The sequence below is a fragment of the Psittacula echo genome (assembly GCF_963264785.1).
Source record: "Psittacula echo genome assembly, chromosome: 1".
In the NCBI taxonomy this organism is placed as follows: Eukaryota; Metazoa; Chordata; class Aves; order Psittaciformes; family Psittacidae; genus Psittacula; species Psittacula echo.
Genome location: NC_137735.1, coordinates 155,405,160 through 155,422,967, shown reverse-complemented (window position 1 = coordinate 155,422,967; position 17,808 = coordinate 155,405,160). Strand labels below are relative to the sequence as shown.

General features: G+C 39.7%; 1 protein-coding gene across 2 annotated transcripts in view; it reads left to right on the top strand.

Annotated features, from left to right (window-relative positions):
* The window catches only part of PDZRN4 (PDZ domain containing ring finger 4), a gene marked incomplete at both ends in the record, with an annotated part of 253,790 nt that overhangs the window by 131,835 nt on the left and 104,147 nt on the right, over positions 1-17,808 (top strand). The window contains one exon of one of the 2 annotated variants that reach the window (XM_080630331.1): positions 17,243-17,311. The exons of the other annotated variant lie outside the window; for it this stretch is intronic. Within the exon in view, the coding sequence (XP_080486457.1) occupies positions 17,243-17,311 (69 nt within the window). Of the gene's footprint in view, positions 1-17,242; positions 17,312-17,808 lie in introns of those variants that run through there. 2 annotated transcript variants of the gene reach the window in all.

The window sequence follows — 17,808 nt, the reverse complement described above, 5'->3', positions numbered from 1 at the left end:
GGATTTTGCCAAAAACCTTGTCTTTTCTGCCAATTAAAAATGCCATGCATTCAATAATGAGTTTGTATTTGCATGAAAAGTTTGAGAAAGGCCAGATGATATCAGTTACGCCTATGGGCCATGCAGGTCCTCAGTTATGTCACAGTGGTGCTCAAAAGGTGGTGCACTATTACGCCGTTAGATGCATCCTTTTCAGCTTGGTCTTCACATACTTGAATGTCTCTCCATTTACAAAGAAGAGTGTATTGACATAGTGTCTTTGTTTTGTATAGATCCTGAATCTGCAGTTTTGTCGCAGCTTTCCAGTCCCTGTTGTGAATTTAACTTAGATTGGTCAGAAACCACAGAATGGTTTTGTAATGGATATTATCTGTGCTCCTGAAATGCCTTTTGGATGGGCAAATATCAGCAAAATTTTACTGGGTAGTCAGGGAATTATATCGAAAACCTGTAATTGGACTCCATGAGAAACTGTTGACTAATACCCTTCTATGGTAACGTAGTATCATCTATGGCTGAGTAATCTGTGTAAAGTGATTTGCATCGCAGCCGAGTTAGTGTCAAGGGTATACTTTGGACAGAAGGCACACTTTAGAAATTAGGATCTCCTTTTATTTTTTTGTGAAAATACACCACATATGCTTGCTGTTTTTCTCAGGGACTATCATACAGCCCTAAAACATTTACAGCTTTGCTAGAAGGAGGGGATGAGTGGAGAGGAAATATGACAGTGGGGGCTGGTGACAGCATGAAACTGCAGCTCTCCATGTGCTTTCAGTGCCTTGTTTATTGCTCATGCAGCACAGCCTAGATGAGGCTCATCAAGAGCCAACTCTAATTGAAGCTGTCTTATAAAAGTGCTGTTATGAGCAGATGTGGTCGTACCAGGAATATTTTTTTTAATGCACTTAAATATATTTTAAGACCTAAAATATATATTGACCAGAAACAAGATACTTGGCACAGACCAACAATTTCAGCTTCATTGAAGAAACTAATCTCAATTTTCTCACTCCATTCTTAGTCCTCAATTTCTTTTTTTCCATTATTTGCCCCCATTAATGCTGTGTGCTTTAAAAGGTTTTATTTGTTGTGCTTTTCCAACTTGACATAAACCACACCTTTTGGGATAGATTTTTATTGGAGATTGGAGGAAAAAAGCCTCTTGTTTGGTAACGACATCAGGGAATATTTGGGCACATTTCAAACGTATATTTTCACAATGAGACCTGGTTCCAGCTTTCCCAGGTGTACTTTTTCACCTTCAGCCGGGATAACTTAATTCCTGTTGAAAATACTGTTATGTTTCATAACCCTTTTCCCACCCAGACATAAGAACTCAAATGATGGCAGCTGAGATGATGCTCATCTCCACTCAGCATGGGAACAAAGTACAGCAAAATTCACCATGGCCTGCGCAGGGTGAAAACAGGTGGTGACTGCATGCAGAGAAGAGTCCGTAACTACCGACTTGGGCAGCAAAACTCAGCCACATGAACCTTCCCGGATGCATCTGTAGGGTACCTCTTTGCAACAAGCATGAGCTTCTTGGGCTGTCCTTCAGTAATTCCTTCTCCTGCCATTATCTTTCTGGAAAACTACCAGTGAATTAAAATGTGGGCAATTCAGTTTAAGTGAAATAACTTATTATTGCCCATAATTTTATATCCACATAGAATTCTCTTTTTTTTTAAATTAAAGTAGCTTTCTTTGGGAGTCGGAAGCTCCAAATAAAGGTGTTTTATAATTAGAAGAGTTGAGCAAATGTGATGGCACTTGCAGAAGGTGGGCGCCTGTGTTTTATTCTAGGCTATTAGCGCAATATTCTGATAGTAGAAAAAGAACTTAGAAAACAAAGAAGAGTCATGACTTGAAGGTGAAGAAGGACTAATTGAAAGAAAAGCTTAAGCAGATATTCCAGAGGTGTAACTCTTTCCTGTGCTTTGCTTTTTGTTTGATCTAAGCCTTTGCAACATCCCTGCTGTGTTGTTTGATGTGTAGTTGTGGTTCTGTGCTGCTTAGAGAGCATTGCCTGTGAATTCCTCCCTGACAATAAAGATGCCGTGGTACAGGGGCATGTGTGCTGCTCTGGGGAAAGGGGGAGTGACTGTGCTTTGGACCATGTAGCTGCCTGTGAATAAAGAAACCATTCTGTACCAAACTCCAAGTTATTACAATTAAGAAAAAAAAAAAAAACAACAAAAAAAATAAAAATCATGACGAAGTTCACTGTATCTCTGCAAAAAAAGTGACATGTTGGCAAGAAATTATTTAACCTTTTGCTGTGCAAGGTGGTGGCTGATACATGAATGTTGTTCCTCTTAGGCTTTCAGTTGTGTGTCCTGATGAAGAGCTTGTGTTCCCCATGGATGTGGCACTGTCAGACCTATTACTTTATCTTATGGAGATAAACATTATCTTGGGCAAAAGTGTCATACCCTGCCACAGGCAGGTGCTGTCTTTGAGGGCTGATGTTTGGTGGCAGTGCTATACCGTGGTTGATGTTGGAGCTGAAGGCATGGGCTGGGAAGGTGTTGAGGAGGTGCTAGATACAGCCAAGGAGGATAAGGTAGGAAGCAAGGAGCTATTTTGTAGCTGAATTCTGAGCAAAGGCTTCTTTGTCATGAGTGCTGTCAAACAGCCTCGTTACCATGGCAACACCAGCTAGGTAACCCATTTGGGAAAATACTTGTAGGACCTAACACTCTATCATCTGTCATTCAATAATTTCATGTTCATAATAACTAGGAAATCAATGGCCATCCTCTGAGACAGTTTTGCTGAAAGGGTAAGCACGCTGCTGCCACTGTCTCGGCTCACTGGGAGGCTCACGCCAGCCATGGAGTGTGGAGCACTGCTCGCTTGCATGGACCCACTCAAAGATTAAAGACAGGTTGAGGTTCATGATCTAATTAAACTGTGCTGTTGACACCTGTAAGACAGAGAAGCAAATGGCATTTAAAGCAGTTGTTATAATGTGAGGAAACAAAGGTTTAGGTGGAATTAGCATTTCATATTTTAAAATACCAAGGGAAACTATGTGCTCAAGTTATCACATGGCCAGCACGAAGAAACTCAGTAACTTAAAGGCATTTTTTTCTTATCTTGGCTTTCTAATTAAACTGCTTATCATCATAAAGGCTGTGTTACCTGCATGTTAGGAATTGAATATAAAGCAATCATGGAACAGTAATTAAAATTCTTAAACATGCACCCATTGACTTTACATACAATTAGTTTACTGCACTGTGTCATTTATTAATAGCATGAGTTTTCAGAGCTGAGCCCCTGGTTGGCTATGCAGGGAAAGATCTGTTTAGTAATTACTTTGGCAGTGTTTATCTGTTTTGAAAAAAATACGCTAATATATATCTCTGTAAAGTAATACTATAAATAAAAAGCGTGTTAAATGGAGGGTTGGGGAGAGGGGAGGAGTCCTTGCTGATTGGGGTATTACAGACATGAAGAAATGGTAATTCTTATCACTGTACTATCAATACTTGAAAGATGCTCATTCTGATTCAAACAGGACTTTCTTTATCCTTTTAAAAAATCTTTTGGAGGACAAAGATAAGGTGGCTCTTTTCCAGCTGACTGTTTCAGCGTGTTTTAGGTCCAATTAGCAGACAGTGCAGAGCAGACACACACAGGGCCACGGACCAAAGTGCTGGAAACAGACTTCTTGTTTCTGCTGGGGTGAATGCGGTGAATACTAAGGTCAGTTTTTCTGATGAAGTGCCTTTTGAAGGGAAATTCGTAACTCATGCTGCAAATATAGTAGTCAGTAGTCATGTGAAGTGATACTTAGGTCAGGGGAAATGAGAATGTATTGCAATCCTTCTTGGTTTGTACACAAAGGTCAAACTGAGAGCCTCTAGGGTGGTGACTTCAAGCTCTTTGTTATTTGATGCCCTGCTGTGGTGTCTTAAGGTGTTTGCTTCTGCAGCTTTTGAAAACTTGTTTGATTACAGCAGATCCAATTACAGGCTCAGTGTGTGCCTTCTGCATAAAATGTTTTCAGTTGTTTAAATCAGCAGAAGTACTTGCAGGTCCTAATTCCTGGGTCTGAGCTGTGTTTGTTAAGTCCCAAGAAGAAGGGTGTATTTTATTCATCCACTTGCACTTTAATTTTACAGTGCCTTGGATTCCTGTATTATGTCAGATTTGGAAGAATAGTTTCCTGGAATAGATCTGTTTGAAAGTGGGAGAAGAAAACTCTTCTTTTGATGTTCTCCAACGTACCGAGTTCAGAGAAGAAGACATAAGTTAAGCAGGGTGCCAGATTTGAAGATGTCACAGCCCAGCTGTGGAGAAACGCAGAACTCAGTTCATGCAAAGGGGGAGTTGAGATTTCATTGTGAGAGACCTGGTGAAGAAGGACTCCCTGAAGGAAATCGATTTAAGATCTGTGAATGGGATCCCAGAAGAAGTTTGACATAGAAGAAATAGCATAGCTGTTCCCAAATTGTAGAGCTTTGTAAATAGCAGTAGAGAGGTGCAAGTGTAAGAATTAATTTGAACGTGTTAAGAAAGGGCTGTGGGAACAGGGACAGATAAGAGTTTAATATCTGAGTCTCTGGTGGCCACCTTGAGTGGGAAGTGATTAAAAATATGTTATCTTGGCAAAACTACTCAAAATGGACATATTCCGTTTACAGAAGGCAGGATTGACAATAGTCAAACTGTGATGTGGCTTAACCTTTCAGGGGGATTTTTTGATTCCATATGGAAAAACAATGTGGATAATTTGGAGAAAGCAGCAAAGGGATTAGCAATAGACTCACCATTGAAGAGAACTGAGAGACTATCCTCAAAAGAACTCCATCAAGATAACAAACTAAGAAGGAATGAGAGCAAATGACTGGAGAGGGAACAAGTAGGTGCTTGAAATGGCACAAGTAACCCGTCCGGTTACCTCCCTTCACACCCAGGGCAGCAAGGGACAGGCTGTCTTATGTGGGTGAATGAACATGCTCTGCTGTGTTATTAGCTAGCAGCTTTTATTCAGATTCTTAAAGAAATGTAGGGAAGCAATACAAAAGTTCATTTATTTGCTTTATGAATGGAATTGGCAGCTTCCATAACTTCCTATGGGGATTCTCATACTTTGTGTAGACTTGAAGGAAGGAGGTGTAGAAATATAGATGCATTTATTATTTATTGGTGAGGTCTTGTGTTTTCCCCAGCATTTGTCAGTAACTGCTATTTTCTGTCACCCACTGGAAGATGGAAAGGATGAGAATTTGCAAGAGCGCCGAGGGAGCACGAACTGTGACTGCCTCTTCCATACTTAATGTGAGTGGATAAATACACAACATCAGTTCCCAGTGCCAGGGCTCACTTCAGCTGTGCGAGTCCTCCTTCCCGCTCCTCCTTCCCTGCCTCTCCTAATAGAAGACGAAAGCCAGGAGGAAGTTGTAACGTGACATTCCCTGTGTGTTGCAGGGGATAAATATTGCCTCCCCTGGTGCGGCTTTGATGAATCTGTTTTTAGTGATGGGTTAGATCAGTAAAGCTTGCACTGGAGAGTGTGAAATAGCATTGATCAAGACTAACTTCTGAGGCAGGGTGAAAGACAAGAAAAATCAATTAAACCTGTGACCCAGGCATCCTGGTTTATTTTGCTGTGTGCAGGAAAGCAGGCATGGAGCTGTTGCTTGCTTTAATACCCGAGCTGGGACTGTCCTGGGGAGCAGCCATGCTGAGCAAGGCTGAGCTCAGCCTGCTTCGAAGGCTTTGACAGATCTTCTCTATAGCCCTCTGCCCAGCAAGAGGGGTTATTTTAGAGTTCAGCTCTTGGGGGGATGCACAGAAGGGAGAACATGTGGAAATTCTGAAGACAAAGGTGAAGGGAAATAAGGTAGAGAAGAGCTGGGAAGGAGCAGGGCATGATGGACAAAGCAGCGCACAGCAGCAGGGGCCTATTTGGAGTACTGAATGGATGAATGTGGAAATAAATGCAGAGTTGTGGCAGAGCGCAGGAAACAAGAAAATAAGGAGCAGAATACGCTGAAGTAGAATCTCACCATGTAGTAAAGGAAAGACAGGAGAAAATGAGTTAAAACTGTATAGTTTTGTGTTGCTGGCTGGAAGCGAGTGCCAATTTTGTTGTGTGTTCTCTGCAGTGTAGTGTAAGAGCTACCTTCAGAGAGTTTTTTATTTTAAATGGATTTAATATCAGACTATTTTTTGTTCCTTGCAAGGTATACAAAGGTCTTGAAGTGTTTTTATTATCTCAAATAGTTGCTGAAATTCACTAGATGCCATCCTCTGGTGTGTTACTGCTCTGCCATCCCCTGCTTGGCGCCACGTAGCTCCATCACCACAGAGCTTCTTGGTGCTTTCTATGCTGGTACTGAATTTTGTCATATTTCAGTATTATGCATTGCTAGATTTCAGTGTTATTCACACAGCTTGTAAAATGGTGACAACATCACCTGACTTTGTGAGGTACTTTAATATCTCTGGATGAAAAATTCTGTGTGAATCTTGACTTCTATTGTTACGTAAATAGTTTACTGACACATAGATATTTTTGTACAAGTTAAACTTAATGGTTTTAAAATAACTATTTTACTTGGTCAGAATTGTTCGCTCTTCAGCTTGTCCCTGAGGGAATAAAAAGTATTTTCAGACAGAAGATATACCTTTATATAAATTGGTCTCCTCTTCACCAGTAGTACAAGCTAGCTGAGGATGAGAGTGTTTCAAGATCTTTGCTTCTAATCCTTATTTTATCACTTAACTTGCCATTAGGATGGCATGTGTTCTGAAAACACCTAAATGATTAATTTCATCAGTTGAATTGTGACCTTTTGTGAAATGTTTATGTGATGAACTACGGTAGGAAGCAGGAAGCGACAGAAGCACCTTCTGCAGTCCTTCTTAGACATAGGGAAACCTGAACGTTTCACATGGTGATTTTGATGTGGTCATAGCTCGGGTCTGCACCCTGTCCCCTGTTGATCAATATTCATATCTGGTATAACTTAAGAAAGAAAACACTGTAATCAGAGAAATTAACAGCTCAATAAGAGTTTGCGGTCAGCTGCTGCCCCCTTTGAGGTCAATGAGAACACAGCTATGTTTATGAGTTTTGCTGAGAAAACCAGGAGAAACCAATTTAATTTGAATTTCTGACAGGTTTCCAGGAGTTGCCAGTGAAGTTGTCAGGATTACTGTATAAGACTTGTGTATTTTCTGCAGCAAGGAAGAGCCCATCCAGATTTAGATTCTGAACGCCTTGTATCAGGAACATACCCACACCTTTTACTCTCTCTAGTGTTTTGGTCTTTGTGCAGGAGAGCTCTTGGGTTCACACTTATGTCTTGTTGACAGAAATAGCTGTTAAGGATGCTTTACTAAATTCTCACTGTGGTTTGCTCCTTTTCTATTGCTCTTTTTCTGCCTTAAGAGTTCCAAATACCATTTTGGATGAAAAGTATGCTGAAATCATGAGTATTTCCCCATGATTTTTATTCCAACCAAAAGTGGTAATATTACTTATGAAGCTTCTGTTCCTATATGATAACCCAGTTATGAAGTTATCATGAGGGATGCATAGGATCCTAACTAGCTAAAATACTCAAATTTTTAGTTCACATTTCTGGCTAAGTCAGGACTCTGTCTTGTTTTCCCTGAGCTGACAATGTTGCTGCTTACTGCAGGATAAAGTACATTTCCTAATTTATTTGACCATCACTATTTGGATCCCTGAAGCTTTACAGTAAATCCCTAACACATCTGCTGAAGGGGAAGACAACAACCTTACAGCTTCTGGCTAGTCACTCTAGTGACATGGCAAGGTTACTCTTGAGGGCAGTAACTGTTGAAGAAGACCACAGTGGGACAGAGAAATATGTCTTGTTACATGCAGGTAGTGTTTAACCATAGAAAATTTGTTGCCTTTTGATAGAAGTCAATGACTTTCAGAAAACTTGTGATTCAGGAGCTGAGGGAGGAAAGGCATTGTTTGCCATAGCAACCTTAACATCCCCTTACAGTATGTCTGTCAGTTGTACGAGGACTAATTTATCATGTAAAGTGTATGCTACGTATGTCACATTTTAGTGTCTGTTCATTTGTTTTGATAATCAAGATCTTGACAGATTTGTCCCACATGGTAGGATTTATGGTAAGGATTTTCTTATCACTGAATTAAGTTGATACATATAATCCTAGCGTCCTGCACTAGAGCTGAATAGAAATGAGAGATTCAGACTAGATGTGAAGGTCTTGCAGAAAAAGCCTCACACACACACAAGCTGGTTTTCTCCTTGATTTTTTCTTTCTTCCCTTGCGATTTGTTTCATATCTCTACAATCTGCCTCTACTATTCTGTTCTTCAGAACACACTGTGGTTTTTAACTGCTTCAGCCTTGGTAAACGAGGTCCATACCTCTGCAATTCCTGCTTCCCACCTGAAGGTTTCATTTAAGTGATTTTGGTGCTTGTAGGGTTCCAGATGGTTTTTGTGCCAAATATTAGTTAAGCACTTTAATTTGCACCATTCTTTGACTGTAATGTGACTGAACACTTTTCCTCTGCTGTATGTTGTCCTTTGGCTGTTTTAAAGAAGCTATATTCAGAACTGGTTTTAATGCCCCTGGCCAGAGACTCAGACAAACCAGAAGCCCTGGCATGCTGCAGTAATGCTGAAGTGGAGCACAGGGATGCAGCAGCTGAGCAAAGGCTGTGTGGCAGAGATGTCCCTGTGGTCAGGCAGCAAGGGCCACGCAGGCACCCCCACCTTGGAAACCACTGACGTGTGACAAATCTCCCCTTTGAAGCTGACAAGCTTTCGGGTTTGACTTTTTATTCCAGAGGAAAAAGCAGATTTAGGTTAAGGATCTGAAATTTCGGTCGGAGATAAGGCAGGATTTGCTATGCTGATTTCTTTTGCATGGGACATCAAAATAGAAGCAAAAGACATTGTTAATTGGATTTCATTTGTCTCTATCCATGTGGCTCTGCAGGAGTTTTTTCACACTTTCTGTCATTTTTCTTTCCAACTCCTTATACCTGAGTTCAGACCTCGTGTTTGTGTTTCATGATGGGCTGGGCAAGTGTTGCAGGGAGCTGAGTTTTTAGGCGGAGCACCCCCCAAAACCCAGCTGCTGGCAAGGCTAAGGTCTGATGTACTGCAGGGGCTTAGGGTGCCCCAACGCTGGCGGAGCAGCTGGCACGGGGTCCCAGAGGTACCAGTGTGGGGTCCAGGACCAGGCCCTGCCCAGGCAGCCAGCTGGGTCAGCATCTGACAGACCTACCACCTCCCAGACAGCTGGCACTGTAACCAAACACCAGCAATTTTCAGAGAAAAACACATCTAATAACATTAATTTTCTTCTAGAGCAGACGGTAAGGTAACCAAAGCCAGGTCGATTTGGCTTCGTTGGGATTTTTACTTAATGATCTTCCAGAAAGCAGGTGCACTGGCAGTAATTTTAAGTTTTAGAAAGCCCAAACAGTGTACAAAGCAAACCTTTGATGCTGTGGGGATTTTATAGGAGGGAGAGCAGCATTAGTTTTAGATCATTACAAAGCATTTGCTGACTACAACAAAATTAATGGTGCTTTTATGGCAGTCAGTTAATGACTGTCAACAAACAGTTGATTTCAGTTCAAGTTGTGATTTTAAATCAAACTAGCCAGTTGTCAGACATGGGAGTGGTGTGGATGGTTCTTCCTGCAGCATCATGCGGTGCCACTCCTGCATCCATCATTCTATCAGGTGTGCATTGAGAGCCAGGTTTAAGACTCATTCACATACACCACCTTATACTAATTTTAGGGTGATGAAGTCATGATTAGTTACACAAAACCAGCTCACCTCTGCCTCGCTGCTCCTTTTTACTATAGTAACATGAACTTCTGACAGTTTTATTACAACATCCTTGTGCTTTGGTAAAGGAGGAAAGCAGGTGCTTTTATGGCCTGATTCAGTAAAAGTCTCCTTTTGAACTTCAATACCATGAAAATCCATTCATGGCAATGAAAACTTCTCTAATCCCAGGGTGTTTTTCTAGGGCACGGTAGGCCATTTATAAGGGGCAAGCAGAATAATCTATTATACTGCATCTATGCTTCTACAGTTCTTCCGGATTATCAATTGTATGAGCTTTGAAAGTGAACAGTGAAGTGCCTGTATTGGTAAATATGTCTCTATAATGATGGTACATTATTCATGACAAGCTACTCTTCTCAGTATCTTTACCTCACTTTTGAAATACTCGGATCTGCCAAAGCTATTCTTACATATGTATCCAACTAATGGTACTTAAACTGAAAGGCAACTGAAAAGGAAATAGTTCATTCTACCTCTAGCTCATATATTTTAGCCACTCTGGGATGAAGACACATTCAGCCATCACCCTGGCCTTAGTATATCTCTCATTTAGTTTTTCTAATCCCTCAAGTCGCTGTGATTGTCATTTTTGGCGAAGAACTTCCTCAAGTCATGAATAATTCTTTTCTTTTATACTTTTATACTGATTAGCACACCATGAGTATTACTTAAAATTTTTAATTGAGAAACCACACAAGATGTTTTAATTACACTTGAGTGCTGGAAACTGTGAGGGTGGCCTCAGCAGAAGAACTTGGATGGATGTAACAGCTCTCCATAATACATTATTTTAAAAGCTCTGAAAAGTCTTAAAAGGTTCAATGAATTAATGCTCTCGCAAGAGAGGCGTTACATACTTTATAAGAATATAAAAAGGAAGAGGTTTTCTAATGCTGCAGATATCAGAGGAAAGAACAGAGCCAAGGAGTCTTCACTGTTCTCATCCTCTGAATCTGTTCCTCCTGCTTCAGCATTTGAATTAGAGTTTTGTAGTTGGGCTCAGTTTCTTGTTGAGGCATTTCATTGATACTTCCCTTTGCTTGGTCTTGGTCTGCGCTTGGTGTGTGATATCTCATTTCCAGTCTTTCTTTCCCACACGGATGTAAGAAAGCCTCTCAGGTTCAATCTTCAGATGTGGAGGAAAATTCTGATTATTTTTTTAACAGCTGTAGCTTGGAAAGCTTTGAGACCAATGAGGACAATAATAAAATGTACTTCTATAAATATGTTTGAAGTCCTGAATGCAGTCATTAATAAAGCCTTGTAATGCAGTTGGACTATATAGTGTATTACTAGCCAACACTAGCTAAGGAGCTTTCAGCTTAGTACATATTCTAGCTTTTGTGCAAGAACCGGTAAACTTGGAGCTTTAGAATTGAGTTAGTAAAGGGATCATAGTGCCAATATTAGATTTGTGAAGAGGCCAACAATAAAACACAGGCAAGTTATCAGCAAGGGGATGAATAGAGAGAAATCCTGCTGCTGTGCTGTCTCTCATAGCTCCCAGGAATTGGTGAATTACTGGCTTCCTAAGCAGGCAGTTGACTAGTGAAAATTGCCTGTCATAAAGTTGTCTTAACACCTTTTTGAACCCTTTTCTGCTTTTTACTTCCAGTGAGTTTTGCTAATGAGTTCAACAGTCAAATTACTTGGGGAAAAAATCCAGACTTCCTTATATTGTCTGATTATTTCATTGTGTAATGTGAGAAGAAATGGCTTCTGTATGGGGGAAAAAACTATAGATTAAGATAAAAGATGCAGAGAAAGTGAACTAGCAAACACCTGTGTTTGTCATCTATTCTTCATAACTCTTCCATTTCCATTAAATGATGTAGAAATGGAAAGACCAGGACTGCAGGCTGTATTCATACGTGAGTATTGCTGGGGTTTGTGCAGTTTCGTGATGATAGTTTCTGCTCTGTTGTCAGTCTTGTCCTAAAATTCCACACATTCTGCTTGGCTTCTTACTGTGGTTAAGCATTGAGCCTGTAATTCAAGGAAACTACTCACACCTCTAGATCTATTTTCTGAGTAGAAATAAGTATGTTAGAGACCATGACTCTGGACATTTTACTAGTGTTCCCTAACTTCATAGTGTAATGTTTATTTACATGGTTTATATACATATTTATTTATAGTCAGAGTTTTTTTCCACAACTCTGTTCAGCCGCAATGTTTCTTTTAAATCCTTTCAGGCCTATTTATGAGTAATTCTACTCATTCTGCACTCCATAGTAATTCTACACTCCCTAGTGTTGAAACTCTCTGGTGCAGTAAAGAGCTATCAGTCTGGTTTCACATGATTGTATGGTTAAGACAAGTAAAGATGTGTCAGATAATTCCCTTATAATTAACTGATGAGATAGAGAAAGTCAAGAGAAAGTCCAACTTCTTTTAGAATTTGTTAACAAAGACCTTAATTTAAAAAATGCTCATAGGGCTTAATTTAACCAAAACTGTCCACTTGATGTCTTTATGTATTCCTAAGGCCTTAAAATTCAGTATAGGCATAATTTGGTGTTCTGCATCGCTTCTGTAATTGATAATGGCAGCAGTTTAAGAAACAATAAAGAAGACACTCCGAGTAAAAACCTCAGAAAACAGTATCCTGGATGAAACTTTGAGAAAAAGGCAAAAATAAAAAGGTATCTGAGCAGTCTGAAGTTTGGGCAGCAGACCTGGTAAAGGAATGGTACTTTTCCAAAGAAAGTTAGCCAGCTCATTCACATGAGACTGGTAGATAAATGGGGGTTCATTTGATGGTTTGGGGATGTTTTTCCTGTGTAGAGCAAAAGGGACAAGTCCTCTTGTCTTCTAAGCAATGACAGCAGGGAAGGTTCCTCATGTGCTTGTTTTCCATTTCTCTTTATATGTATATGTACATTTTGGACCAGAAATTCCATAGTCCTGTGTCAATTTTACCATGGGGGGGGGGGGGGGGGGAGGGAAGGAAGAGGAGGATTCAATAGACTGGACTTTTGTCATAGGATGTTGTAGATGCTTCCTACCTTCCAGGAACCATCTGAGCCTAATGAAAGATTCCACTTACGGAGGCCTTTTCATTTACAGTCAAGTAGACCTGGGTAGTCTTCAGATAACTTACAATCTTTGAAAATACAGAATGTGGGAATTCGATGTCCTGTCTTTTCTCCTACCACCCTTATTCTTGCTGTGACTTTGAGCAGCGCATGACATCTCAGTGGCTGTGCTAAAGGATATGAGTTTAAACAAGTGTCTTTCCTATGAATGTAAATTAATGTTCATGTAAATATTGCTTTTTATTGTAGATACACAATCTTTTTTTTAATCACACATTTTGTGTGTTCTGATGTCTGTGGAAAGCATATAGTGCATTTTTACCTTGAATTAGATTTTCATGTATATCAAATCTAAATCTCTTTCAGTTTAAAGCTATTTCTGCTTGTCCTGTCACTACATGTCCTTGTGGAAAGTCCCTCTCCAGCTTTCTTGTAGGCCCTCTTTAGGCACTGTAAACTGCAGTAAGGTCTCTCCTGAGCCTTCTCTTCTCCAGGCAGAACAAGCCCAGCTCCTTCAACCTGTTTTTATAGGAGAGGTTCTCCAGCCCTCTGATCATCTTCATGGCTCTCCTCTGGACTTGCTCCAAGAGGTCCATCACAATTAACTAAAAGATCTGGCCAGAATGAGGTCAAGCCGTGTAAGTTTAAGCCTTTGTTTAGGACAGTGAGGATAAGCAAATGTTTTCTCATTTTTTCTTTTTTTTTTTTCTTTTGTTCTACATGTCTGCAGCCATAAGACTATGAAATGCATTGCCATCTATTCTGTGAGCTACATTTCTGGGAACTCTTCAGAATTTGTAGGGTAAATCCAGTGGAGCTGGTAAATTCAGAAGAGTGTGAATTCAAGGGAATGCAAAGGAAACTTGGAATTCCACATTTGCCTCTGAGCTGCTGAGTTTCATCGCTGAGTTTGGACCAACAACTTCACTATCCTCGCATAAAATGAATGTTATGTTTTATTCTGTATCTTTTCCCTGTGTGATAAAGATATAAAGCAGTCAGTGGCCTTTTATTTGCAGGGTCATTGCCTTGAATTTTTGCAATGTTAAACTTTCAAATCTGGGTGCTTAGAAATCCATTTCTATACCTCAGTGACAAAACTATATACCAAATATGTAAGTGATCTTGTAGGCACTTAAAATGAATTAGGGGACCTAAACAAGGGCACCTTGTTTGAAAATGTTAACAGAAATTTTGCTGTAACTCACTTGAAATTAAATTCCATCCCTTTGCATTATTGCATTCCTGGTTTGACTATAAATTATGATTTTAGTCTTTATGGTAACATTAAATTGTAGGTGATGAACATGGAAAACTCCACAATCAAGGAAAGCGTTGAATTATTCAAATATCTTTGAATTTCATGTAGAATAAAAATTACTTGATTATGTTTTAGTACCTTTTGGTCCCTTTAGCTAGAAATTTGATGTTGGAGGGGGATTAGGAGATGGGAGAGAAGGAAGGGAAGAAAGAGATTGCTTTCACCCCAGCCTCAAATTCAACTTGACCAATGCACATCGTATTTTAGTCATTAGTTCAATCAAATTTTTCCTTCAATGTCATTCTGTGCTGCACAGTTTGGTATTTTCACCACACATAAAATCAAAGCAGCATATTAAGATGGAGCTGAAGAACCTGGAAGTACACCTTTCCTTCTTAAATAAATCTATTCAGTCCTGCAGACTGTGCCCATTAGTGGCTGCTGAAGCTGAAGACAGAACCCTTTTAGTCTCTGTATGGGCAGAGGGCGTGAGGCACTTGATAGATAAATGGAGAAGCCTATGTCAGCTTCAGAGAAGGAAACAAAAGAACCAGAGGAAGAGCAATGAGAAAAGAGATTGTCAGGGAAACTGCTGAAAAATTAACTGTAGTTTTCCATTGCTTACTTCATCTGTTGTTTTGTTGTTTGTTTGTTTGTTTTACTGGTACAACTGGATTCCTATAGTAATGCATCCTTTTCCCTCCTTTTTTTAAGAACTAATTTTAAAGGACTATCAAAAATATACCTTGGTAAATCATGTCGCCTTTTATGAATGTAGTTTAGCTTTCAGACTATGTATGTGTCAGAGGAAGAAGTTGTCTCAGTGAAAAGAGAGAACACTTTCATCGAAAGATGGCATTGCTCTCCTTGCATGACTGTTGTCTAGTTCATTGATCTGACTTTTTTAAGTTCAGAATTTACACATCTGAGAATCCTTCTGCACCTCACAATATAGAAACCTTCAAAGACTAAGTTGATATTTGCTTCATGGGTTTAAACCTGTCAGCATGAACAGCATTTCATGGGAGTGTGGAGAACAGAGACTCATTCTTTCTAACAGTGACGAACCTGCCTCCATGGTTTGGCCTTGAACTTTGGTCTTTGGGAAAGTTCAGAACCAAGCCTGCCTGCTCAGGTTCTTCCACCAAATAAAAATTAATGCTGTGTTTCAGAACAGTGCTGGAAGCTGATACAAGAAGACCTTGCTCTGTTACTGGTCATTATTCAATTCTTCCTGACTCTGTTCATTTATTAAAGGAGATGTAATTTGATTAACATTCAGTCTCAACCTATCTGTAATTTACATAGAGGTTCTAGCAAACTCTACTAATATGCAGAGTTCTTAATAATGGTCCATTTTTTCCTGTAGGTTTCTCTGCTTGGCTTTCATCCCGGCAGTTAGGTAAAATTAAGGCCCAGAAAATCGGATTATTACATCCCAAGAGGCTGGACTGATAAGCAGCACATGATTGTTGATCTGCTTGCTACCCAGTGTTGGTAGTGTTTGAGGTGCTGCTAGATGCAAAGCCAATTTGTTAACAATTAGTGCTCATTAGAATCATTTCCTGTTATCAATTTTAAATGTTTGACAAAGCACTTTTAGGAAATTGCACCCAAAAAAAAAGAAAAATTAGTAGCTGTACATCAATGCTTAGTAATTACAACTCTTCAGGGCCTAGTGTCAATCTTACCTAACTGGTTTCATTGGTTTCCAAGTAATTATTTCTGCTTTGGATCCCACCTGCTATCCCCTCCAGATTAAAGATGCTTTGGAACAAGGACATAGTTCTTGCTTAGCAGAGTTGCTGAGAAAGGAATGATAGAACAAAAGCAACTTTTTTATTTTTTGTCTTGGTTTGTCATGGCTTGGGTTTTGTATCTTGCATAACTATCAATGGATTACATGATATACAATTTAGGAATTAATGTCAGCCTGGAATTAAGTGTGATTTCCATTGGCCTTAACGTTTAACATGTGAGTTTAATTTTAAATGCATCCTTGCCTTTATACACACGCTGAGAATTGTGGAGCCATAAAAATCAAATTTACAAATGGTAAAATTAGATATAATGGCATGTTATAATAAAAGCTTTGATATCTAGGAGTTGAAGAGGATATCTTTTGAGTTTCTTAGGAATTTGGGCTATAATTACTATAAATCTGTTTTACACGCCAGAAGATATTTGAATGCAAGATTATTTAATAAAGAGCAAAATGTGTTTATATATATATATATAAAGCACCAGGTCAGGCACATCTGCATTTCCACATACACCGGATATATATGATGAGTTGTTATAGACTCATGCCTTTTATGAGTTCACTGGAATTTTGGCTAAATTGGGCAGTGTCAAAGGTGAAGCTAGCAATATAGCCGTATTTGCCAATAATTGGGTTAATTTTCTCTCCTCTCTTTGCTTTAAATTTTTAGCAACATCAGCTTAGGTTTCAGAGGCACACTCCTAAAATGCTTGCAAACATTTAAAATGTATTCTGTGATCCCTGTTGCACAAGGTGGAGACCTAACATAAGACTTGACTTGTGCTTTTCCCACCCCCATTCATGAATTAGTCTCACGATTACTGTAAAAATTAAGGCGAGTGTGGGTGAAATACGTGAGGCTAAGTCCCTCTAACCTTAATAAACAGAGATGGTATTGACATAAGTGAATTTTGTTTAACCACACTACATTTGCTTCTTAATTAGTGAATATTCATCTGTCATCATCAGCAGCTATGACACCCCTCCCCGCTAACACGTTCTGTCATAAATAATCAATGAGAGGCTATTAATATTCATGAGTGAGAATCTGTGTAGTCATGTGCACTGATGCAGAGACAGGGGGAGTGTTGCCATGAACTGAGTCGAAACTCTGTGTGTGTATACGTGAGTGTAAGATAGTTAGGGAAAGGGAAGAAGAGCATGCTGCTACACACTGCCTTGCCTTGTGCTTCCAGCTAACAGTGGTGTGCCTGTGTTTCGGAGCTGGAGTGACTAATGAAAAACAGTAGTCAAGTCTGGAGGGTGATTCCCTGTCAGTGCATTTGCCTTTCGGTGCTGGGGAAATTAGAGGCTTTGCTCTTGTGTTGCTTATTAGGATGGGCTGCAATCTGTGCACTTTTCAGAAGAGAGAGGAGCACTACAAACTGCTCTATGAAGTTTCACAGGTGAGTGCAGAGGATATTACCAGCATCTCCAGGGTAAAAATGTGTGTTCTTTACAGAGAGTAGGTAGAAATGCTTTTGTTTTGCTTTGCCTTTTCCTTTGCAGAATTGCTAGCTAAGTTGTTGCTGGGGGGTTTGGTAATTATTAGTATTTTGGGTGCCTGTTGTTTCTGCTCGTTTGCCACTCCCCCTTCAGATGACTTCCTGTGGGATTCTTTTAACATTTTTGTGCATCTTCTGCCAAGATGTCAGTCATATAGCAACAGTCTCACTGAACCGTATCAGTGATGTTTTAAGGGAGCTCTTGGCTTTGGTAGTAAGACTGATTTCAGATAAGTTGCCCTGCTGCCTCTGAAAGCATTAGGTCTGTGATCTCAGGTATTTCTAAGTTAAGGAACAAAGTTTTTATGGCACATCTGTGCTGGTCAAGAAGCATGTTAAATTTTCAGATTAATTAATTAAAACTGAAATTATGCTGAAATGTGCTTGTCACGTTTAAA